Source organism: Dendrobates tinctorius, unplaced genomic scaffold (assembly GCF_039654945.1).
Source record: "Dendrobates tinctorius isolate UK_male_01 unplaced genomic scaffold, ASM3965494v1 ptg000155l, whole genome shotgun sequence".
In the NCBI taxonomy this organism is placed as follows: domain Eukaryota; kingdom Metazoa; phylum Chordata; class Amphibia; order Anura; family Dendrobatidae; genus Dendrobates; species Dendrobates tinctorius.
Genome location: NW_027361822.1, coordinates 8,482,529 through 8,507,686, shown reverse-complemented (window position 1 = coordinate 8,507,686; position 25,158 = coordinate 8,482,529). Strand labels below are relative to the sequence as shown.

At 48.5% G+C, this 25,158-nt stretch overlaps 1 protein-coding gene across 1 annotated transcript in view; it reads left to right on the top strand.

Annotated features, from left to right (window-relative positions):
- The window catches only part of LOC141051172 (uncharacterized), a 166,444-nt gene that overhangs the window by 3,541 nt on the left and 137,745 nt on the right, over positions 1 to 25,158 (top strand). Inside the window, exon 3 of the mRNA XM_073548037.1 lies at positions 19,434 to 19,500. Within this exon, the coding sequence (XP_073404138.1) occupies positions 19,434 to 19,500 (67 nt within the window). The remainder of the gene's footprint in view (positions 1 to 19,433; positions 19,501 to 25,158) is intronic.

The following is a 25,158-nucleotide window of genomic DNA, read 5'->3' as shown; positions in this document are numbered from 1 at the left end:
AGCCTGCTTCGGGGACTCCTTACTACTTAGTTCCGGCTCACTCACGATGCTGTTGTGCCCCCAAGTCTGGTGTGGGAATAAAGTCGTGAGAACTTCTATTCCTCCGGTGTCTGCTGCAGGATCATTAGTATCCATACAACCTCGGGGACCGGTCCCCAGCCTTGCGCTTAGAACTTGGGAAGGGTTCTCCTTTAACCCTAATCCTTAGTTCTCTTCTTCTCCTCACGTTCCGTACTAATCCTTTCCTTCTTAAGGAGAGTTAGGCTTTCTATCAATGTTCCTTTCCTGTGCCAGCGGACCCAGGTCACTGAGGTCGGCTGCAGCACTTCCTTCATCCGTCCCACTCCAGGGATCTTCTCTCTCCGACTGACCGAGTCAGACTCCCTCTAATCCTACACTCTTCCCGCTCTTTTGGTGCAAAACTATACTCCACCCGCCTCCCAGCACGCTTCGTGTTCCAAGCAGGGAGCCACAAAAGGGTGCTTTGCTACACTACTATGTTGTGTGGGATGCAGGTGCTGGAGTGTGGTCAGGTGTCTCCACCTTACCTGAATGGTGGGGTGCCACACCTCAGGAGGAGGTGCAGTACCTCTGTGGCAACTGAACCCTGCATTGGCGTACTATGGGCGTCATTCCGTTTTTATCACTAGTGTGACCACGGCCTAAAGAAGAAATGGTGTCCTATTTTTAACATTCACTTTTTTTAACCCCATTACAGCTGGTGCTCCCATCAATGCTGGTACTCCCATCACTGTTTGTACTCCCATGACACCCATTATATCTGGGCATCTTGAACTTGAGTACCACCAACATGGCGTCCCTGACCTGCCCTTAACCCTTCCCATAACCCCGTGTGTGCTGAGTAGATTAAAGTAGACCACAAGGTTAAAATAAAAATAACATTTTTATTTTTGTAAAAATTATTTATGAAATAACAAAAAAAAAAACAGTACAGTTCAAAACTAAATTATAACGTTCAGAAAAAAGAACAATCACAACTGCTGGTAATATGGCTCAGAATCATTACGTTGCCTTGGTGGTGTAAAATAAAAATGCTGTGGTGGCTCAAGGTGATGGTTTACCGGAGTGTCTATCCCCCTTCGCGTTGTGTTCTCAAGCGGCTCCTGCGTCTGTGTCCACGAGTACGATGGGTATGGATTCCTCTCTACCTCTGTGGAAGTCTCACAAAGTTTTCCAGTAGCCGCTTTACCTAATACCTCAAGCATAACGCGTTCCGCATGCACCCTTTTATTTTCATCCAAGGTCCTTAGTTTATCATCCACATAATGTGCAAAACCGCTAACGACAGCTTTGTTCTGCATTGTTAGCACTTTCTTAGCCAGTTCAATGAACTCAGGGGTCGCAGAGGGGGGCCTTTCTTTTGCGACCACAATTGGTTATTCGCCGAGGTGTCGCTGAAGGTGATGGTTCTTCATTTTCCTCCTCATTGTTTGGTGTGGCACTGCCCATGTGGTGACAACAGTTGGTGATGACATCCCTTCACCTGGGTCCTGCGTCAACAGAAATTGAATGTTAAAGCAAAAACCATAAGTAATTGAACATCATACAGCTACAACAAAAGTGAGAGCGGGACTAGTGTAACAGAATATGCAATGTCATTCAACGGAAATAAAAATGAATAGGCCTAAACAAGGAGTATACTTATCTGTACAGGAAGGGAACTTTTGTAATCTGCAAAATTAATCATGTAAAACCGGAGTCACTATTTTCTATTCAACTAGGCCATCTACATACATTTCAAGGCTATTTAGACGGAAGCAAATAAGGTACTTATATCTCCGACAGGGGACTCTGGGCGGATCTCTGGCTCCTTATTTAACATCCCAGTCATAGGCCGTGGTATTTCCTGGTCTCTTGTAAATGCCATCAAATCATAATACCAAAGCTTTGGTACGTAGACTTCATCGCTTCCGGCACCAGACTTTGTAGATTGATTCACCTTATTGAGCTCTTTCCTGAGGCGTATCTAGGCTTTCTGGCACCCAGGGCAAGAATTTGGTTCGGCGCCCCCCCAAGTACATATATGTGACTTGCACAGTTAGTCATGTACCCACGAGCTGCTCTCCCTAATCCTCTCAATGTTCAGTAAAAAACTGAAAGCAGGAAGAGAAGTTCGTTGTCACAGGACCATAACTATGAAATGAGTGAAGTGTCTATGTGATGACTACTGGAACCTGCAGAGCTGAATACTGACATGGCAGGCTTCTGAATTCTCACAACGAATGCCCTGCACACTTTTAGGATTCTCCCTTGCTGATATACAGTCATGACAGCACATCTATGTGATTTATATACTTCTGGCCACATTCCAAGTAGACGTGCCCGGCCTCGCTCTGTTCATTTTCATTGAGTGAGGCCACACATGTCTAGTCAGCATGTGACCGCATGTATGTAAATTACCGGCACGAGAGAATCTTGAGAGCGTTCAGTGAGCACTGTGAGAATTCAGAAGTCTGCAGTCACATAGAATGACTGCAGACTCAGCACAAACCTGGACAACCACTTTAATGCTCCTAACAAATAAAAACATGAGAATTAGTCAGTATCACAAATAACATTTACATCCAGGTACCTTATAGATGTCGTCGTCTCTGGAGACGGTCTCCTTTTCTTCTTCTTGTCCAGACGCCATGATGAATTTTCTCATCCACAGCCATCTCTGCAGACGTCCATCTTCTGCAGCAAATCTCCACACGATGCCCTTAAAGATAGAAGTGTCATTACAATGCTCCTAAATAAAAATGTCTGCAATATACTGTCGCCTCACACTGTCTCCTCTAACATCCCCTCTGTTCACCATACCATCTCCTCATATATTTACCCCCTCACTCTCTATACAGTCTGCTCACACATACCCCTGACTCCCCATACTGTGTCTGCACACATCCCATCACCTTCACTCCCCATACTGTGTCCACATACATTAACCCGTTCGCTCCCCATACTGTCTGCACCTATCCCCCATACTGTTTCCTCATACATACTCTTCATTTTGTGTCCTCAAATTTCCCCACACACATTAAATCCCCCATCCCTCACACACATTAAATAACCCCCATCCCTACTCCAAATTCCTCACACACATTAAATAACCCCCCATCCCCACTCCAAATCCCCCCACATTAAATAACCCCCCATCCCCACTCCAAATCCCCTCACACACATTAACTAACCCCCATCCCCACTCCAAATCCCCTCACACATTAAATAACCCCCCATCCCCACTCCAAATCCCTCACACATAAAATAACCCCCTATCCTCACTCCAAATTCCCCACACATTAAATAACCCCCATCCCCTCTCCAAATTCCCCCACATTAAATAACCCCCCATCCCCACTCCAAATCCCCCACACATTAAATAACCACCCATCCCCACTCCAAATCCCCACACACATTAAATAACCCCCATCCCCACTCCAAATCCCTCACACACATAAAATAATGCCCATCCCCACTCCAAATCCCCCCACATTAAATAACCCCCCATCCCCACTCAATAACCACCATCCCTTCTCCCAAATCCCCCCACACATTATGTACCCCCCACTCCAAATCCCCCCACACATTAACCCCATCCCCACTCCAAATCCCCCACACATTAAGTATCCTCCATCCCCACTCATTAACCCCACGCACACATTAACCCCCATCCCCACTCATTAACCCCCCACACATTAACCCCAATCCCCACTCATTAACCCCCACACACATTAACCCCCACTCATTAACCCCCAACCCCACTCATTAACCCCCCACACACTAACCCCCATCCCCACTCATTAACCCCCCACATACATTAACCTCCATCCCCACTCATTAACCCCCCACACACATTAACCCCCCACACATTAACCCCCATCCCCACTCATTAACCCCCCACACATTAACCCCCATCCCCACTCATTAACCCCCATCCCCACTCATTAACCCCCCACACACATTAACCCCCCACACATTAACCCCCATCCCCACTCATTAATCCCCCACTCATTAACCCCCTTCCCCACATTAACCCCCATCCCCACTAATTAACCCCCATCCCCACTCATTAACCCCCTTCCCCATATTAACACCCCACATCTTCTGTGTCTTCAGCTCCACAGTGGAGCACTTACCACCAGCGTTCGCTCTGGGTGCCGGGGAGTGACGTCAGCAGCGTGATCACATGACCTGATCATGCTGCTGACGTCGCTCTGGCCTGGCGGTCAGAGCTTTAATTGTACTGGCGTCTGTATAGACGCCAGTACAATTGTTCCCTGGGAGCCGTCACACGCACCTTCTCTGCGCCAGCTGTCATCTTGACACCTGACACAGAGAACCGCCGACTCTCAGGCCAGGGGGGGGAGGCAGAACGCAGCCACCAGGGAGGACACTGCGGACCGCTGCATTAGGCGGCCCGAATGCGCCCCCTGCCAGCTGCACCCGGGGCAACTGCCCCGGATGCCCCCCCTAGATACGCCCCTGGCTCTTTCTTAAACACAGTACCGAGGCCCTGTATTTTCTTCTTGACCACTGTCTCATCGACTGTCTCGTTCGGATTATGGTCTTTGAACAGTGCAACAAGTTTGTCATATGCCTCCTTTTTTTGTGTTTGTTGCTGTACTCTGCAGACTTAATTTTCCATAAGCAGGGCAGGGAGCGATAAAGTTCTATGAGTTCACGAATAAAGTCTTGCTTATCAGAGGACATCTGGAAAAAAAATAAAAGAATCAGTGACAACGCCACAATACATGTTACATTTTTAAAAATTAAAAATACATTTTACAAATGCACTAGTGTTTGTTGTGCGGGGGTAAAAGCATAAACAAAATGTATAATAGAGTTATGATTGCATATAATTTATAGCTGACCTATAAAAATAAACACAAAAAATATTCTACAATGTCGGGGGCGATCGCGGAAGGAAAACTAAAATGGCCGCCCATCCAATAGTGTTTGTACAGCGGAGCAGGAAAAATAAAATGGCCACCCATCCAGTAGTGTTTGTACAGCGGAGCAGGAAAACTAAAATGGCTGCCCATGATCCTACAATAGCAGGGGCGGGCGCGGCAGGCAAACAAAAATGGCTAACTATGTCTATGTAAAAGCCTAAAATAAAAATTTGAATCGAGCGATGATTGCTGACATATAAAACGTAACGCCACAAAGATCGTACAATATCGGGCGTGGCAGAAAAACTAAAATGACTGCCCATGATCCTACAATAGCAGGGGCGGGCACGGCAGGAAAAAAAAATCACTGCCTATGTCTATGTAAAGGCATAACAAAAAAATTTTGAATAAAGTTATAAAAAAAGGAACCAAATTAAAATCCCATTACAAAACCCCAACCATACCTTGCAAGACAGCGCTAAATCCTGAAGTTGTTGGAAATTCCAAGAAAATCCAAGATGTCGTAGCGTCTCAAACAGTGTCACTGAGGCAAGGAAGGTGGTATAATCCAGAGAGAACTCAACAAAGAATTGCACGGGACCGCAGCAGGAATACATATAGGTCACTGAGACTATCAAGCAGGATGAATCCAGGGAGAATGCACCAATGATTTGCACAGGAGCGCAGCAGGAATACGTATAGTACTAACTACAGCGCTCGGGAACAATTGTATGGAAGCCCAAATACTATCTTTTATGAAGAGGTCGCAGTAGTGGCCACCAATCGTAGTTGCAGGGCGTTCTAAACTACGTCGCCCAATCCTAGAATGAGCGTGCAGCATTGGCCACCAATCGGTGAAGAGGGGCGTTGCAAAGGTAACGCTGAAGCACGCCTACTCGAGGTCTGCATCGTCACAATAGATGCTGTGTGACAAGATTCCAATGACCGCTGAGATCGTTATACAGATCACTGATCTTTGCTGCGTCGTTGAAGAGATCGTTATGTTTGTCAGCTCACCAGCGATCATGTAACGATGCACCAGCGATCCTGATGAGGTCGTATCGTTGTCAGTATCGCTGGTGCGTCGCTTAGTGTGACGGTATCCTTAGGCTACTTTCACACATCCGTTTTTTTAAATCCGGCACGATGCGGCGAAAATTGTGAAAACCGGATCCGAAATTGGATCCGGTTTTTTCACATAGAATGTAATGATCGCCACATCGTGCTGGATGGACATGCGGCGCCTCCGGGTTTTGTTGGATACGGCAAACATGCGCCGTCCGGCGTCTGCAAAAAACGTTGGCTGCAACGTTTTTTTGCAGCGCCGGACCGGCTTTTTCAACAGCACAAGCCCGGGCACTGTGAGTTTTAACCCCACAAGTGCCCGGCGCGCATCTCTCTCTCTCTCCCCCCCTCCCCTTCTCTGTCTCTCTCTCTATACGCTCCATACCTTTCTTTGGCTGCTCTCTCGTCCCCAGCTGTCTCTCTGGCTGCTCTCTCGTTCCCCGCTGTCTCTCTGGATGCTCTCTCATTCCCCGCTGTCTCTCTGGCTGCTCTCTCGTTCCCCGCTGTCTCTCTGGCTGCTTTCTCGTTCCCCGCTCTCTCTCCGGCTGCTTTCTCGTCCCCTGATCTCTCTCCGGCTGGCTCTCTCGTCCCCCGCTCTCTCTCTGGCTGCTCTCTCATCCTCTATTCACTCTCCGGCTTGCTCTCTCATCCCCCGCTCTCTCTCTGGCTGCTCTCTCGTCCCTCACTCTCTCTTTGGCTGCTCTATCATCCCCCGGTGCTGCGGCTCTTTTAAATGTCCTCCAAGACGCATCAGGCGCCGAATGTACATCCGGTGTCACTGCTGCAGGCCGGATCCGGCGGCCCGGCTTTTCGCCGCACGCCGCCGGACCCCTGACACCAGATGTGTGAAAGAGGCCTTAGTTTGACTTTTAGTTTTCCTAAAGTGTTAAGTAGCTGCAAGGGTTGTATGTTACTCTTTTGAATTGTGGAAAACTGGAAGGGGTGTCTGTATAGGAAACGGAAGCAATTGGTTAGGATCGTACTAAATGAAAATTGCATTCAATTTGTGAGGTTCAGGGGAGTTGAGGCATTAGCTAAATTACTGGGAAGCTCAAGAAAGGTTAACAGGGGGAGGTTACCCTGAAGGAAAGAATGAGTGAGTTTGGTGCGAGATTATCCAGTGCCAGGATGGTTAGTAACTGCAGTAGGAAAACTCCCAGAAGCGTACTGTTCCCTTAATCCCATTTTAGGCATCGATGTAGAAGAACACCTATCACTCCAGAGAGAAGACTTGACCTTTGCCCAGATGCCCCTGAAAGACTCCAGAAGATCCTTGTTACGTTTGGCGCTGAGCTAAGGAGTGGATTGAATGTTGGTTAGTATTAGACGGTGTTCTTTCCCACAGTCAACTTAGGTATTGTGACATCACTCCATACTCCAGAAATTCTGACCTGCCTAATAAAGATCTGCACACCTATCCATGCAGGAACCTCATCAATGATCTTCAATCAAGAGTACAGGAGAAGTGCCTGATGGAAGTCGTGTCTGATGGAAGTCGTGCCTGTTGGAATTTGTGCCTCCGCTACAAAAATGCCATGAGGCCCAGAGAGAGAGATATTTTATGTGCCAGAATGGAAAACGCAGGTGTAGACAGAGGCGTATCTAGGCTTTCTGGCACCCAGGGTAAGAATTTGGTTCGGCGCTCCCCCCCCCAAGTACATATATGCGACTTGCACAGTTAGTCATGTACCCACAAGCTACTCTCCCTAATCCTCTCAATGTTCAGTAAAAAACTGAAAGCAGGAAGAGTTCGTTGTCACAGGACCATAAGTATGAAAATCGCATATGAGTGAAGTGTCTATGTGATGACTACTTGAACCTGCAGAGCTGAATACTGACATTGTAGGCTTCTGAATTCTCACAACGAATGCCCTACACACTTTTAATATTCTTCCTTGCTGATATACAGTCATGTCAGCACATGTATGTGATTTATATTCTTCTGGCCACATTCCAAGTAGACGTGCCCGGCCTCGCTCTGTTCATTTTCATTGAGTGAGGCCACACATGTCTAGTCAGCATGTGACCACATGTATGTAAATTACGGCACGAGAGAATCTTGACAGCGTTCAGTGAGCACTGTGAGAATTCAGAAGTCTGCAGTCACATAGAATGTCTGCAGACTCAGCACAAACCTGGACAACCACTTTAATGCTCCTAACAAATAAAAACATGAGAATTACCGTATATACTCGTGTATAAGCCGAGATTTTCAGCCCATTTTTGGGGGCTGAAAGTCCCCCTCTCGGCTTATACACGAGTCATATACTGGGGGGGATCGGCAGGTGAGGGGGAGCGGGGTTGTCAGATCATACTCACCCTTCTCTGCAGCTCCCCTGCTTGTTCCATGTTGTCGGCGCTGCTGCTTCCTGCTTCAGCTGTCAAATGGTACCCGCTCATTAAATATGCGCATATTTAATGAGCGGGTACCACATGACCGCTGAACCAGGAAGAGAGCAGCGCTGACAACATGGAACCAGCAGGGGAGCTGCAGAGACAAGCGCCAGGATCCGGTGAGTATGAACGGGGGGTGGGGAGGCATAGTCACCTGTCCCTGCGCTCTGCTGTCTTGCATCCTCTGCAGTGACAAAGTCACTGCAGAGCCCGCAACGCTGATGAGCAGGGGGCAGCGACTGAGGGGAGTATACAGGTTTTTGTTTTTTTTGTAAGGGAGGCAGCGGCAGCAGCAACATGACGGGGCCACTCACTGTGCATGATAACTGGGGCCACTCACTGTGCATGATAACTGGGGCCACTCACTGTGGATGATAACTGGGGCCACTCACTGTGCATGATAACTGGGGCCACTCACTGTGCAGATAACTGGGGCCACACACTGTGCATGATAACTGGGGCCACTCACTGTGCATCATAACTGAGGCCACTCACTGTGCAGATAACTGGGGCCACTCACTGTGCATCATAACTGGGGCCACTCACTGTGCATCATAACTGGGGCCACTCACTGTGCATCATAACTGGGGCTACCCACTGTGCATCATAACTGGGGCCACTCACTGTGCATCATAACTGGGGCCACACACTGTGCAGATAACTGGGGCCACACACTGTGCAGATAACTGGGGCCACTCACTGTGCATGATAACTGGGGCCACTCACTGTGCATGATAACTGGGGTCACTCACTGTGCATGATAACTGGGACCACTCACTGTGCATGATAACTGGGGCCACTCACTGTGCATCATAACTGGGGCCACTCACTGTGCATCATAACTGGGGCCACACACTGTGCAGATAACTGGGGCCACACACTGTGCAGATAACTGGGGTCACTCACTGTGCATGATAACTGGGGCCACTCACTGTGCATGAAAACTAGGGCCACTCACTGTGCATGATAACTGGGGCTACTCACTGTGCATGATAACTGGGGCCACTCACTGTGCATGATAACTGGGGCCACTCACTGTGCATGATAACTGGGGCTACTCACTGTGCATGATAACTGGGGCCACTCACTGTTCATGATAACTGGGGCCACACACTGTGCAGATAACTGGGGCCACACACTGTGCATCATAACTGGGGCCACACACTGTGCAGATAACTGGGGCCACTCACTGTGCATGATAACTTGGGCCACTCACTGTGCATCATAACTGGGGCCACTCACTGTGCATCATAACTGGGGCCACTCACTGTGCAGATAACTGGGGCCACACACTGTGCAGATAACTGGGGTCACTCACTGTGCATGATAACTGGGGCCACTCACTGTGCATGATAACTGGGGCCACTCACTGTGCATGATAACTGGGGCCACTCACTGTGCATCATAACTGGGGCCACACACTGCAGATAACTGAGGCCAGTCACTGTGCACTCTCGGCTTATATACGAGTCAATAAGTTTTCCCAGTTTTTTGTGGCAAAATTAGGGGGACCGGCTTATACTCGGGTCGGCTTATACTCGAGTATATACGGTAGTCAGTATCACAAATAACATTTACATCCAGGTACCTTATAGATGTCGTCGTCTCTGGAGTCGGTCTCCTTTTCTTCTTCTTGTCCAGACCCCATGATCAGTTTTCTCATCCACAGCCGTCTCTGCAGATGTCCATCTTCTCTGGTCTTCTGCAGCAAATCTCCACACGATGCCCTTAAAGAGAGAAGTGTCATTACAATGCTCCTAAATAAAAATGTCTGCAATATACTGTCGCCTCACACTGTCTCCTCTAACATCCCCTCTGTTCACCATACTGTCTCCTCATATATTTACCCCTTCACTCTCTATACTGTCTGCTCACACATACCCTCGACTCCCCATACTGTGTCTGCACACATCCCATCACCCTCACTCCCCATACTGTGTCCACATACATTAACCCGTTCGCTCCCCATACTGTCTGCACCTATCCCCATACTGTTTCCTCATACATACTCTTCATTTTGTGTCCTCAAATCTCCCCACACACATTAAATCCCCCATCCCTCACACACATTAAATAACCCCCCATCCCCACTCCAAATCCCTCACACACATTAAATAACCCCCATCCCCACTCCAAATCCCCTCACACACATAAAATAACCCCCTATCCCCACTCCAAATCCCCCACACATTAAATAACCCCCCATCACCACTCCAAATCCCCCCCACATTAAATAACCCCCCATCCCCACTCCAAATCCCCCACACATTAAATAACCCCCCATCCCCACTCCAAATCCCCCCACACATTAAATAACCCCCAACCCCACTCCAAATCCCCCCACACATTAAATAACCCCCCATACCCACTCCAAATCCCCCATACATTAAATAACCCCCATCCCCACTCCAAATCCCCCCACACATTAAATAACCCCCATCCCCACTCCAAATACCTCACACACATAAAATAACTCCCATGCCCACTCCAAATCGCCCCACACATTAAATAACCCCCATCCCCACTCCAAATCCCCCCACATATTAAATAACCCCCATCCCTACTCCCAAATCCCCCCACACATTATGTATCCCCCACTCCAAATCCCCCCACACATTAACCCCATCCCCACTCCAAATCCCCTACACATTAAGTATCCCCCATCCCCACTCATTAACCCCCACACATTAACCCCCATCCCCACTCATTAACCCCCCACACATTAACCCCCATCCCCACTCATTAACCCCCACACACATTAACCCCCACACATTAACCCCCATCCCCACTCATTAACCCCCCACACATTAATCCCCATCCTCACTCATTAACCCCCCCACACACATTAACCCCCATCCCCACTCATTAACCCCCACACACATTAACCCCCATCCTCACTCATTAACCCCCCCACACACATTAACCCCCATCCCCACTCATTAACCCCCACACACATTAACCCCCATCCCCACTCATTAACCCCCCACTCATTAACGCCCATCCCCACTCATTAACCCCCATCCCCACTCATTAATCCCCTTGCCCACATTAACCCCCATCCCCACTCATTAACCCCCTTCCCCACATTAACACCACCCATCTTCTGTGTCTTCAGCTCCACAGTGGAGCACTTACCACCAGCGTTCGCTCTGGGCGCCGGGGAGTGACATCAGCAGCGTGATCACATGACCTGATCACGCTGCTGACGTCGCTCTGGCTCGGCGTCAGAGCTTCAATTGTACTGGCGTCTGTATAGACGCAGTACAATTGTTCCCTGGGAGCCGTCACGCGCACCTTCTCTGCGCCAGCTGTCATCTTGACACCTGACACAGAGAACCGCTGACTCTCAGGCCGGGGGAGTGGCAGAATGCAGCCACCAGGGAGGACACTGCGGACCGCTGCATTAGGCAGCCCGACTGCGCCCCCTGCTGGCTGCGCCCGGGGCATGCAGGGGTTAAATTAAAGGAATAGAAATTATTCTGGGCATGCTCAGTTTTAAACACCGGAATCCGTCGCCAGATTACATCTTTTGACGCTCAGTGACGGATCCTGCACCCATAGGCTTCCATTATATCCAACGACGGAAGCCGCTGGATCCGTCGCTGTCTGACTTTTCGGTGTAGACAAATCGCAATCCGTCGATAATACAAGTCTATGATAAAAAATAGATCCCGCAGCATCAGTCACTGGATCTGATTTTTTCAAAAAACTACAGCTTGTGACTGATGGCAAAAAACTGGTGTGTGAAAAAGGCCTTAACAACTATACACATTATCAAGATCATTATTGCAAGTCACACTTCACAATATACATCAAAACAATTTGAATTTTCTTCAAGGGGGAATGTGGGCAGTATGTCCTTCTCCTTACACATGTGCCATGGACACATACACTCAATCATCTCCATTCTCACGTAGCTCCATGCCATATACATATATACATGTGTTGTACATGCGCGACTCCTCATCACACATGTACAACGCCGCTCCATTCACATCATAAACACACGGCATCTGATCACGTGACCCCTGACTCCTCCCCTCCTGTGACCTCTTTTCAGGTCCTGTGTGCAGAGCAGCCATATATGTGGTGTGCGGCTCTGCAGGTGGTGGAGGTCCCCCATTACTGGGCACAGGGGACATTAACCCCTTCACTACTGAAACAAAGTAGGTGTATTTGTGTTGTTCTGTTTGTACATGTGCAGCTCTACTCCGTATTCACACATGCGCGGCTATTCATCATACATGCACAGCTCTCTGTACACATGCCGTACATGTGTAGCTCCTCCCCATCCATATGCTATACACACCCGGCTCTGCTCCACACATGCCATGCACACATGGCTCCACTCTATGCATATGCGGCTCTGCCCTTTACATAGGCCGTACACACACTGCTCCGTTCAGTGCACATCATACACACGGCTTCGCTTTGTACACCTCATACACAAACGGCTATGCTGAGTGCGCGTGGTACGCAGACGGCTCCCTCTCAGTGCACGTGGTACTCAGGTGTCTCCGTTCAGTGCACATGGTACGCAGGCGGCTCCCTCTCAGTGCGTGTGGTACACAGGCGGCTCCCTCTCAGTGCATGTGGTACGCAGGCGGCTCCCTCTCGGTGCGTGTGGTACGCAGGCGGCTCCCTCTCGGTGCGCGTGGTACGCAGGCGGCTCCCTCTCGGTGCGCGTGGTACGCAGGCGGCTCCCTCTCGGTGCGCGTGGTACGCAGGCGGCTCCCTCTCGGTGCGCGTGGTACGCAGGCGGCTCCCTCTCGGTGCGCGTGGTACGGATGCGGCTCCCTCTCGGTGCGCGTGGTACGCAGGCGGCTCCCTCTCGGTGCGCGTGGTACGCAGGCGGCTCCCTCTCGGTGCGCGTTGTACGCAGGCGGCTCCCTCTCGGTGCATGTTGTACGCAGGCGGCTCCCTCTCGGTGCACGTGGTACGCAGGCGGCTCTCTTTCAGTGCGCGTGGTATGAACAGTTCAGCAGCGTCTTCAGGCTGTGTTCACACAATGACATCTTGATGAGTTTTTGATGTTGCAGATTTTCTGCACCATTTCTGCTGGGTAATTTAGGTTTGTGTATATTTTTCATTGCGTTTTTTGTCTTTCTGGTATTTCATGTTTTAACCACTTATCAACTGCTGATACACTTTTTAACAGTTGTCAATAAGGGAACTTATTCCTCAGCGTGTTTTTTTGATGGAACTGAGGATAAAGAGAATAGCACCACCGAGCTGAGGCGATTCCTGCGGGTGTCAGCTGTACATGACAGCTGACACTTTGAAGTACCGGACCCGACTGATTTTGCAACAGATCGGGGCCGATTAACCCCTTAAATACCGCTGTCACGATTGACAGCAGTATTTAACTTGATACAAGGTGTCACAAGACCCCCTTAGTAGCCATCGGACCCCCATTATGAGAATTATGGGTCTCAATGGTTGCCGTGGAAACCCTGAGGTCATGTGATAACACAATAATAATAAAAAATGTGCAAATAATTGGAATTGCCATGTCTTGAACAACCAACTGTAAAAAACTGGCACATTATTCCTTTTGGCGAACGCCAGAAGAAAAAATTTAAAAAAATGTTGCTTTTTCATCATACTGACACTCAAAAAAGTGAGTAAAAAGCAATCAAAAAGCCATATGTAAAAATATATATGAAACCGCTAAACCGACCTGCTAAAAACAAGCACTAATATGGCTCATTCGGCAAAGAAATAAAAAAAAAAAAAAAAGTTACAGCTCTCAAAATAGGACAGTGCAAAATCAAATTCATTTTGATAAAATATTGTTTTTAGCCTGTACAAATTGATCTTATTTTACCACATGGTGAATGGCGCAAAGAAAATAAATTAAATACAATAACTGAATTCCTGTTTTTTTTGTTCATTCTGCGTCTGAAATTTTTGATTGCTTTTTATTCAAATTTTATCATGTACCCCAAACTGGTACAAAAAAAATCTGCAACTCCTCTCACAAGGAGCCCTCAGACAGCTGTGTTCACCAAAAAATAAAAGTTACAGCTCTCACAGTATGGGGACAAATAACCCCACTTTTATACAGTTTTTTTATTGTGTAATAGCAGCAAAAGCTAGAAAAAACTCTATAAATCTGATATTGCTTTAAAACCTTTCCGTTTTGAACAGTTGACATATGCCTCTAACAGCCATGGGTGAAATCGTAATCCATCCATTGCTGTCAATGTCTGACAGCGGCATTTAACTTGCGCTTTCTGAAAGCGCGCCAGAAATCCCGCCCATCGGCGACCCCCATCACATAATCGCAGGTCACCGATGGGTTTGCATAGCAACCAAAGGTCTCCATCTGATCATCGCCTGTATGTAGCAGAGCTGATCAAAGTAGTGCAGACTATTGAAGCGTGTAAAAAAGTTATTAAAAATATATAAATGTTCAAATCGCCTCCCTTTCGCCTTATTCAAAATAAAACAATAAAAAAGCCTAAAAAGATGGAGACTGCCGGAGCAGACACCAAATGGAGTATGAACTCCCTCTGGAGTTTCATCTAAATCACATTTTTGTGGGTTTTACATGGAAACCCCCATGTCAGCACTCAGCGTAGAACACAAGAATGTGATCCTAGCCTTAGTCTGGAAGTGTGCAGAGCTTTTGCGCATTAAAATTATTATTTTTTTACAAACGTGATACAGCAGGTAAGATCTGAGTTTAAAATTGCTTTGAGAGCCTATCTTCTAGATTGTGATTCTTTGGCATCCAATTTCTCACGGGCATCTTTTATACATAGGTTTAACAGATGCGTGTCTCAAGCTATCTTCTGACGAGTGTAGGAGGATGGACCAAACTAGGGCTGTTCCTTGCGTTTCCAGACCGGAACTGTCGAGCCTGTCATCAGTGTTGCTGGGGGAAGGACTTTCAGTACAGTGCAAACCTTAGCACCTTACCGAAGGGGGCAGGTTGGCTATAAAAAGAGGGAAGCGCGCAAAGTCGGGGCTTTTGGCGGGAAGACAGCTTACCCAGAAGGAGAAGTTTGACTCCCTCTCCGCAGACCCAGGCCAAATATCAAGCCCATTCCACCACCTGATTCCTAGTTACCTTCCAAACTCTGACCGTGTGGGTCCAGACAGACCGGTGCTCCCGAATACAGCGGGCATGCAGCATAGTGCTGATTCCTCTCACCACGCGGCTCCCAAAAAGGCAGCCATGGGCTTTGCTCCAGGACTCTGTACTCCACTCTTTGTGCCACAGAACTCCGGCTGTTCCACATCGTATGCCAGAACCGAGAGATTCCGCCGGGGACAACTACAGTATATACTCGAGTATTAGCCGATATTTTCAGCCCATTTTTCCCCTTCTCGGCTTATACTCGAGTCATTTTCCCAGGGGTTGGAGGGGGGTGCGGGTATCAGATCATACTTATCCCCTCCTGGCACGATCTCTGCAGCCCCTGCTTCTCCCATGGTCTTCGGCTCCTGTGTTCAGCAGTCACGTGGTACCACTCATTAAAGTCCATGAATATGCGCATATTCATGACTTTAATGAGCGGTACCACGTGACCGCTGAACACTGGAAGATCTGCGGCGCCGACACCATGGGAGAAACAGGGGCTGCAGAGATGCGCCAGGAGGGGGTGAGTATGATGGGGAGGACACGGGGGGAGTTATATTCACCTGTCCCCGTTCCAACGCCGCGCGCTGCTCTGTCTCCCACGTCCTCTGGCTGTGACGTTCAGGTCAGAGGGCGTGATGACGTAGTTAGTGCGCCCCCTCTGCTTGAACAGTCACTGACAGAGGACCCAGCAGACAGAGCAGCGCGCAGTGGTGGAATGCAGACAGGTGAATATCGCAGGTGCTGGGGCCCTGAGCAAGTGGCGACACCGGCACCTGTCCCTCATAGCAGGCCGGTGTCCCCGCCTGCTAAGGACACCGACACCTGGCTCCCAATGACGAGAGGTGAGTATGTCTTTTTTTTTTTTTATAGCAGCAGCATATGGGGCATATTCTATGGAGCATCTTATGTGGCCATAACCTTTATGGGGTATCTTATGGGGCCATAACCGTTATGGAGCATCTTATGGGGCCATAACCGTTATGGAGCAGCATATGGGGCCATTATTAACCTTTGTGCAGCATTATATGGGGCGTATTTTGTATGGAGCATGTTATGGGACCCATCGTGAACTGTATGGAGCATTATATGAGGCTCCTGATTCAATATGGATGTTCAAAAACATTTAACCTACTGATGTCTCAATTAATTTTACTTTTATCGGTATCTATTTTTATTTTTGATATTTACCAGTAGCTGCTGCATTTCCCACCCTAGGCTTATACTCGAGTCAATAAGTTTTCCCAGTTTTTTGCGGCAAAATTAGGGGCCTCGGCTTATACTCTGTTCGGCTTATGCTCGAGTATATACGGTAGGAAACGACGCTTCAGTACAGAGACTGTGTCACAATTATTTCCGAGACCATTTCAACGACATCTCATGCCCCTACTGCACCATTGCGGGATCTTCAACTCTCCTTCTTGCTGGACCTCAGGACTGATAAGTTAACTTGTTTAATCTCGTTTCTAACCCTGCACCGTTTGTTGCTTATAATTTGTTTACACCTTATGCTGGTCAAATTCTCATGCTCCCTGTGAGGAGCATATACTGTGATTTCCTTTTTCTGTGTAAAGTACACGTTAACTTTTGCTCTGCTTCCTGCTCATCACTGCATCCCGCGTACCTGCTCGTACCCTTACACGAGCATCAAACGCTCACTGGTAATTGGTGTTGGGCAGATGAGTAACAGTTGTAGGCTGGATCCTGAATCTTGTACTTCCCATAACGGCCCTGTTATTGATCGTGTTATATGTTATCATTTCCGCCTCAAAATTCTTCTGTTACTAACATCATAAAGCAGAGGACATGGCACTTTTAAATTGTTTTGAGCATCCACTCTATCATATACAGGCCTTATCGACAGGGCCAAAAATTCTTCTGTTAATAAAGTCATACAGTAGAGGAGATCTCAGTTTGAAATTTTGTCATACAGTCCTCATCCACACATAAAAATTTTGTTTTACTATGACTAACTCGATTCAGCACATCATCTTTCACCTGCCAGTGAAATTCAGCTGTGCAGAGGTGGTGTAGAATAAAAAATCTAATTTTTAGTTGCTAATACTGTGCCCATAGCACACTATGTGAGCAACATGACTGTGAAAAAGCGAGGTCGTGGTGGAAGGGGTGGATTAGGCTTGGTGTTCTAGGTCTAAATGGGGTATGTAGTGAAATTGATGCCACTTTAGGCTATGTGCACACGTTGCAGATTCTGCTGCGTTTCCGCAGCGGTTTTGGCCCTCCGGAAACACAGCAGTTCCACTGACATGGTACAGTACAATGAAACCCTATGGGTTTTAAAAAACGCTGTGCTCACGGTGCGGTTTTTTCCACGCGGTTTTGCTGCGGTTTACAAACCGCAGCATGTCAATTGTTTGGGCGGTTTCCGCAGTGGTTTCACACCTTTAACATAGTAGAGTTGTGAAACCGCAGGGCAAAACCGCAGACCAAACCTCAGGAAAACCGCAGGTCACTTTACCTGCGGTTTTACCTGCGGTTCTGCGCGGAAAAACCCGCAGTGGAATCCGCAACATGTGCACATAGCCTTATTGGTATCTGGCACTAATTTTTGGAAATGTGTACACTGTTAGTAGTTGGGTATTCATTTGCTGGGTTAGCTGTATTGGAAGATGCATCAGTGCCTATTATACTATTCCTATTCCTTCTCTCTTGAAATTTATACCACTTTCTTGTTGGCGCCACCTAATTTTTTTCAAATGTGCACATGAGTAGTTGGGTGTCCATCTGCTGGGTTGGCTGTAGTGGAAGATTTGTCGGCCCCTACTATACTATTTCTACTGTGGTGAAATTGATGTCACTTTGTTGGTGTCTGTCAATACATTTTTGGAAATGTGTAGACTCCTTGTTGAGTCTCCTTCATGTGTGTTGCCTGTAGTAGTAGGCCATTAAGACTGGCAGGACTCCTCCATACCCATTGAGTCACAACTACCCGTGTTAGTATTCTTTCATTTTTCTGACAATATTAATCAACAAAACGGATATTTGTGCCACCTGAATGTGGCTGAGCATCAATTTCAAATTTTTTTTTATCACTTATATAGCGCCAATAATTCTACATTTGCGTTACACATTCACAGACATTACTGCTACTGTCACCATTGGAACTCATAATCAAAATGTAATATCTGTATCCCTTTGGAGTGTGGGTAGAAAAATAAGTACTGGGAGGAAACCCTTGCATAAATTGTTAGAACATAAAAATTTGTTGCAGATGCTGTCCTTGGTGGAGTTGGAACACAGGACTCCAGTGCTGCAAGGCTGCTAATGTTTTTGTGTTGATGACTCAATGTTTCTGTGGTTGGAAGCCTATCACTGAGATGAAAACTGGGTGCATCCCTGCTGTCTTGGGGAAACCCACTGTCAAGATTGTCTTCAAACATATTTTGATATTGCAGAATGGGCGCCTCCCTTTTTCAGATGGGGAGGCAACTGTCAAAATGAACTTTTGTATCATGGCACCCAGAAGTCAACACTACTCTGAATCCTAACTATACGGGTAACAATCATGTTGCAAATAGTGCTGCAAGAATGCGCACATGGGTTGGTCTCTTTCATGAGGTCCAACTCCACAGTGTGTTGTGTAAGGCGGTGACCCCCGTTTCTTTTATTGTTATGGAGAAACAGTGACCAGCAGGGTTGTAAATGGCCGATATGTATCACAGGGGTGGGTGGCCCTGTGATGGAAGCCTGGGTGTGTTTTGCTCAGCAGATCTACTGCTGAGGGTATTTGCTATATATTGGGAGGCTTCCAGGTGATTTGGAGAGATGGGTGGTACAGCCACCTTCATACCCACCCAAGGGGGTGTGTCTGAACACCCAAAATGAAGTCTGTGTGTTTAAGGACCTGCAGTGAGGTCATGACCATGTGACCAGCCCATGTGATCCATACCTCACCTGTGGGTGTGGTTATGAGCTATATAATGTGACCTGGGTGGGTCACATGAGAGAAAGTGTGTACCTGAATGGTTCAGGGTGCAAGGTCCTGGAAGGTCTGTGTTGGAAGATCCTGGGAGTAGGATCAGATTCCTGGAGCATGTGGTAAGACCTTGGACCTGGAGGCCGATGTGTTGGGAGATCCTGGGAGTAGGAGCGGAGCCCTGAATGGCACCCGGTGAGGCCCTGGACCTGGTGGCTGGGTGTTGGACAAATGTCCTGAATAGCACCCAGACAGGCCAAGTGTGTTTGTGGAGTCTGTGAAGGCACTGCGTTTGGGGGAGCTACCTTCCATCTGAGGATCTGGACTGTCGGCAATGCACTGGACACAAGGTGATCCCAGTTCAGCAGCTTCCTCAGGAACCAGGACTGACAGGAGATCAGTCTGTGGAGGCAGGAGCTCCTGAGAGGTAACCGCGGGTGTGGGGGAAGAACTGGGTGCATTGGCAAAGGTCAGTTACTGAACTGTGCATTCACCCAGTGACTGGAGAAAGTCAGGCATGACTAGTGAATGCTTGGTAAAGCCTTATGTGACAAAGTAATGGACTATGTGTAAGCCGATGATGTGCAACCTGGCTTACGGGGTGGTCTATGACTTGTAAATAAACCGTAAGGACTGTTTTATGTGAAAAAACCCGTGCCTGACCATGTTAATCTGCTGCCAAGTGAGTCTCCCCCAACACACGCAGTGAGCGCTACATTACATATGGTGCTAGACTGCGGGCAACGGTCCAGGAAGCATGTGTGAGGTGCTTGCTGTGGCTCGGCGGGGCCATGAAGGTGACAAGCATCTGGCTGTAAATCGGCGAGGTTGCGAAGTTCGCTGTGGATCAGCGGGTCCACGAAGTCTGCGGTGCCGAGTTGGGCAGGGACTTGCGACAGTTGCTAGTTGCAGCAAGAGGTTCTGCAGCAGCAGGAGCTTGAGTGGCAGCAGCAGCTTGTGAGCCGGAGGTGCCGGCGGTTTGTGGCTGCAGCAGGTAATGTGGCAGTGCCAGTAGGAGCTGGTGAGGTGCCATAAGGATGCCGGAGGTCCAAAGTGTGCAACCTCTTAAAGGGCCAGTTGGGAGCCCCAGAAAGGCATAATGGTCTGTGTGAACTCGGACCTGAGAGTGCCATAGGGGAGTCCATGGTATGTACCCCAGAGAGGGATGGTGTCCCTAAAAGGAGTGGAGTCCCAAAAGGGGGTGGTAACCCAAATTGGATTGATGGAAAAAAAGAGGCGGTGGCGAATGCTCCATTGGACTGTAGCCAGGAGCAGCGCAGTTCCCTCTATGCAGGCCCATGCTATACTGTGGATAGTTCGGTCAGTGAACTGACACTACAGTGCCCCTTCTGGCTGGATGGAGAACGGGTGATGGGTTTGGTAGACCCGGGGAGTCGGGTGTCTGTGCTGAGGACCCCTCCTGGACGTTCTATGTTGCCTGGGACAGGGACGAGAGTGAATGGCTTCGGTGGGGACCATAAAGGACCTTTGACAGCATACCTTTACATTGAAACGACTGAGGGGTCCACGTACCACGAAGTGACAGTAGTCCTGGACTTACTGTGTACTATGGTAATAGTTTGGGACTTGGAAACCCTGTGGAACTGGTGGACAAAAGGATAAGTGTCTCTAGAAATGATGTGTATGGGAGGTAGTGATGTGGAGAGGGCACCCCTAGAGTCGATAGTCCTAAGTTAGGCATGACCAAAGGAAATGGTGGATGGGCCCAACTTAGTGACATGGCCGGCAGTAATGCCCGAAAGGATGACCAGAGGGAAGGGTGCATCTGCCCAACTTACAGACATGATGTCACCTGATGTGTTTCACAGGGTGACTGATAGTGGTGTGGTAATTAAAAAGATTGGAGCTGACACCCGAACAGAGAGCAACTTGAGGGTTTACTGTACTGTGGGGTGTGACACAGGCACCGGGGTTGTCTGTGACATGTTATTGCCATTAGCAACCACTAGGGCTGAGGACAATGTTTGGCAGACAGAAGCTCGGATGCAGTGGAATGACAGTGCTCCACAAGGTGAAGTCAGGATGACACTGGTAGTTATACCCGAACGTGTGATCGTTGAAGACTGGGTAGCTCTTGGAGTGGGGTCCGACACTGTTAGAAAAGGGGACCGCTGCTTACAGGATGACCGGTTGACTCCCATTCAGACGGTGATGACAGTGGAAAGGAGTGCAGTAAGACTGACTCAGGTCTAAATGGCGGATATGTATCACAGGGGTGGGTGGCCCTGTGATGGAAGCCTGGGTGTGTTTTGCTCAGCAGATGTACTGCTGAGGGTTTTTGTTAAACATTGGGAGGCTTCCAGGTGACTTGGAGAGATGGGTGGCTCCAGTTACCTACATACCCACCCAAGGGGGTGTGTCTGAACATCCAAGATGAAACCTGTGTGTGGCTGTCCAAAATAGCACCCAGACAGGCCACGTGTGTTTGCAGAGTCTGTGAAGGCACTGCGTTTGGAGGAGCTACCTTTCATCTGAGGATCTGGACTGTCTGTAGTGCACTGGACACAAGGATGGTGATCCCAGTTTGGCAGCTTCCCCAGGAACCAGGACTGACAGGAGGTCAGTCTGTGGAGCAGAAGCTCCTGAGAGGTAACCTCGGGTGTGGGGAAAGAACTGTGTGCGCTGGCAAAGGTCAGTTAATGAACTGTGCGATTACCCAGTGACTGGAGAAAGTCAGGCGTGACTAGTGAAAGCTTGGTAAAGCCTTATGTGATAAAGTAATGGACAATGTGTAAGCCAATGAAGTGCAACCTGTCTTACGGGGCGGATTATGACATGTAAATAAACCGTAGGGACAGTTGTGTGAAAAACCCGTGCCTGACCATGTTAATCCCCTGCCATGTGAGTGTCCCTCAACACGCACAATGAGCGCTGCACTACAGTTGTTAGCGGGATAACACTCAAGCTTTCTTCATCCATCCCCTTGTGGCAACCATGGACAACAGAGAAAGAATCATTCTCCTCTTCATCTTCTAACTGGTGCGCTTACATCACTTATTCCTTCTCGTACTTTCCATGGTCCTTCTCCATTTGTTCCTCCTCCATTTGTTCCGCACAATGTCAACTGCCAGTGAGATGACAGATCTGAACTTAGAGATATTGTTAACCCTAATTGCATCCTCCTCTGCTTCCTGATCTTTCCCCGGGACCACTAGCACCCTACTCACCCAAACTATTTTAATTGTCATCCAGTATTTAGATGACAGTAATAGTGATGCAGCTTATGGCATCTTCACCGCTCACCATCTTATCAGCCATTTCGAAAACATGCAGAAGGGTGCAGAGGTCCTTCATCTGTATCTGCTATGCAAGGGTGAATTGTAACACGTCCGTACTGCGATGTGCCAGACTATGCAAAATGTCATACTGGTCTAGGCGCTACTGCCAGTCGCTGCAACATGTGCAGACTTGAATTCCACAGTGTGGTCACTTTGCATATCAATTGGTTAACCAGTAGAGTTGAGCGACTTTTGTTTTTTTAGGGTCGAGTTTTGTTTCATGAAACCCGACTTTTCCAAAAGTCGGGTAGAGCAAAATCGGCCGACTATAGGGAAAAGTCGGGGTTCCGACCGAAACACGAAACCCAATGTAAGTCAATGGGGAATTAAAGTCGGCAGTGAGAGGAGGACAGGAAACACACCTACAGTGCCCATTTGAATGCCAAAAGCATCAATTCTTATTACTTAAGCTTGTCAACCTTAATTTACTTCATAATACTAGTTACGCACTGAAAAAATGGGGGTTATTTGGCTACAGTTGTGGGGGGGGTAGGGTTGGCTCCAGGTTTTCGTGGGCCCAGGGCCAAAGAGCGCCCCTTTAACACATACCACAACTCATGATGCTCCGATATGGCAGAGAAATAGCAGTATAGTACAATGAAAAATACTTCACTTCTTACATCTCATGACTGATATCCATTTTAAATTCTCCAATACCTCCAAAAACGGACAGTATATAACTCCATACGGTATTATGGCCAGCGCTTAGTGCGCTATACAGAGTAATGAGGTCCATATATTTCTCCATATGGAATCATTGATCCCATATAATGTTTCAAAACGTATATGATGAGCTCCACATAATGCTATAGTATATGTTGGTCCCAATGGATGAAGCTCCACTGTCTTATGGGCCCAAAAAATGCTCCATATATAATGGGCCCCATTTCTACTGCTCTAGTGTATAATGGGCCCTGTAAATGCTGCTCCAGTGTCTGATGTCCACCTTTGGAATGCTCCAGTGTATGGTGGGCCCCATATATCATTCACCAGAGTATAGTGCTCCCCAAAAATTGCTGTCCCAACATTGAAAACAATTACATAAGTCTCCTTGCTAGGGAATCCCTGCACTACTCTGATCTCCTTGTCGTCCCCATCTTCCATCTCATTACACTTGGCTGTTTAGGCCCTCCCACCGGCAGAGACACTTTTGCGTACTATGCGGTGCCCTGTGCCAGTGCCGTCGCCCATCAGTATGCCCCCCCACCTGCTCAAGGAACCTGCACTTTCATCTGCACCTTCCTCTTTCTTTCACCGTGTAAGGTGGTATAGTATGTGGGAAGGGGAACCTGAGTTTCCTCTGGGTCAGATTCTGGTAGTGTAGAGTGCGAGGGGAATGTAGTGGTCTGGGTCAATGTACCAGCAGCATCATCCAGCAGTGGCTGGGCCTCAGTGCACTTGTGGAGTCCCCAAGAGTATGGTCGCCACTGTGGCATTGCCTTCCTCCTAGGTAGTGTGTTGTCAAGCTTGGGAGCAATGAAGGATCTCTATAGCAGTGAAACCAACACACAACACATTTCCCACTCCAGGCTAGCAGGGAGACCTCTGAACCTGACTGCTGAGGAGCTGCTCTCTGTGGTCAGGAGGAGGTAAGTTAGGGCACTCTGTGCAGGGAAGGGGAAGTGTGTGGACGTGAGAAGGGGAGCTGGAGGATGAGCAGAGTTAAGGCTCACTCCTAGCTGGAGCGCATGGTCCGGATTCCGGTCTCCGAGTTTGTAGGGACACTGACATTCCTGCAGCAGAAACCAGGGGAAGTAGCAGCTATAAATGCTCTTTACCCAACTAAGGCTCGGAGGCCCCAGCATCGACGTGTGCAAGGCAGAAGGAAAAGGCTACAGCTGTCTGCCATACAAGTAAAGTCTGAGGAACATCTGTTAGACAGGAGGCGCTTCAGTGAACCACGGTCCTGTGAGTGCTTCCCCCACAAGAGCTAGAAAGGAGACGTTCAGGAAGGTACATGTTGGCGGAGTGTTGGAAGGGAGCTTTCCATTTTGGTCCCGGAGGTCCTGACCCGGAGGACACAGCACGGAGGCAGGCATCTGTGTAACCTGCAGACTGTGAGTAAAGCTTTGGAACTGCACGCTCTGGTGTCCTACAGTTATTCCAGCACCGCTACATCTGGGTACCAGCACCTACACCGCCTGTGCCTTTCCCCCATCACTACATCTACACTTCCCTGGGTCTCCAGCTCCACCTGTGGGGAGCTTCACCATCTTTGCTGCACAACACCATCAGTCCCAGAGGATCTACATGCAGCGTCGGCCTAACATCTATGTTGCTGAACACCACAGGTGGCGTCAAACTATCTCTATAAACTGTTTACCATTATACCACGCCATTTACATGGGCGCCCAGGGCCACCGTCCGGGTCACCGCTGCTTTGACACATCCCACTGACACAGGCCCGGTACCGAGTACCCCACAGCCTTGGGAGGGCGACCCATATGCCGACTGCTGATCGGGCGGCGTTATTCCCACGAA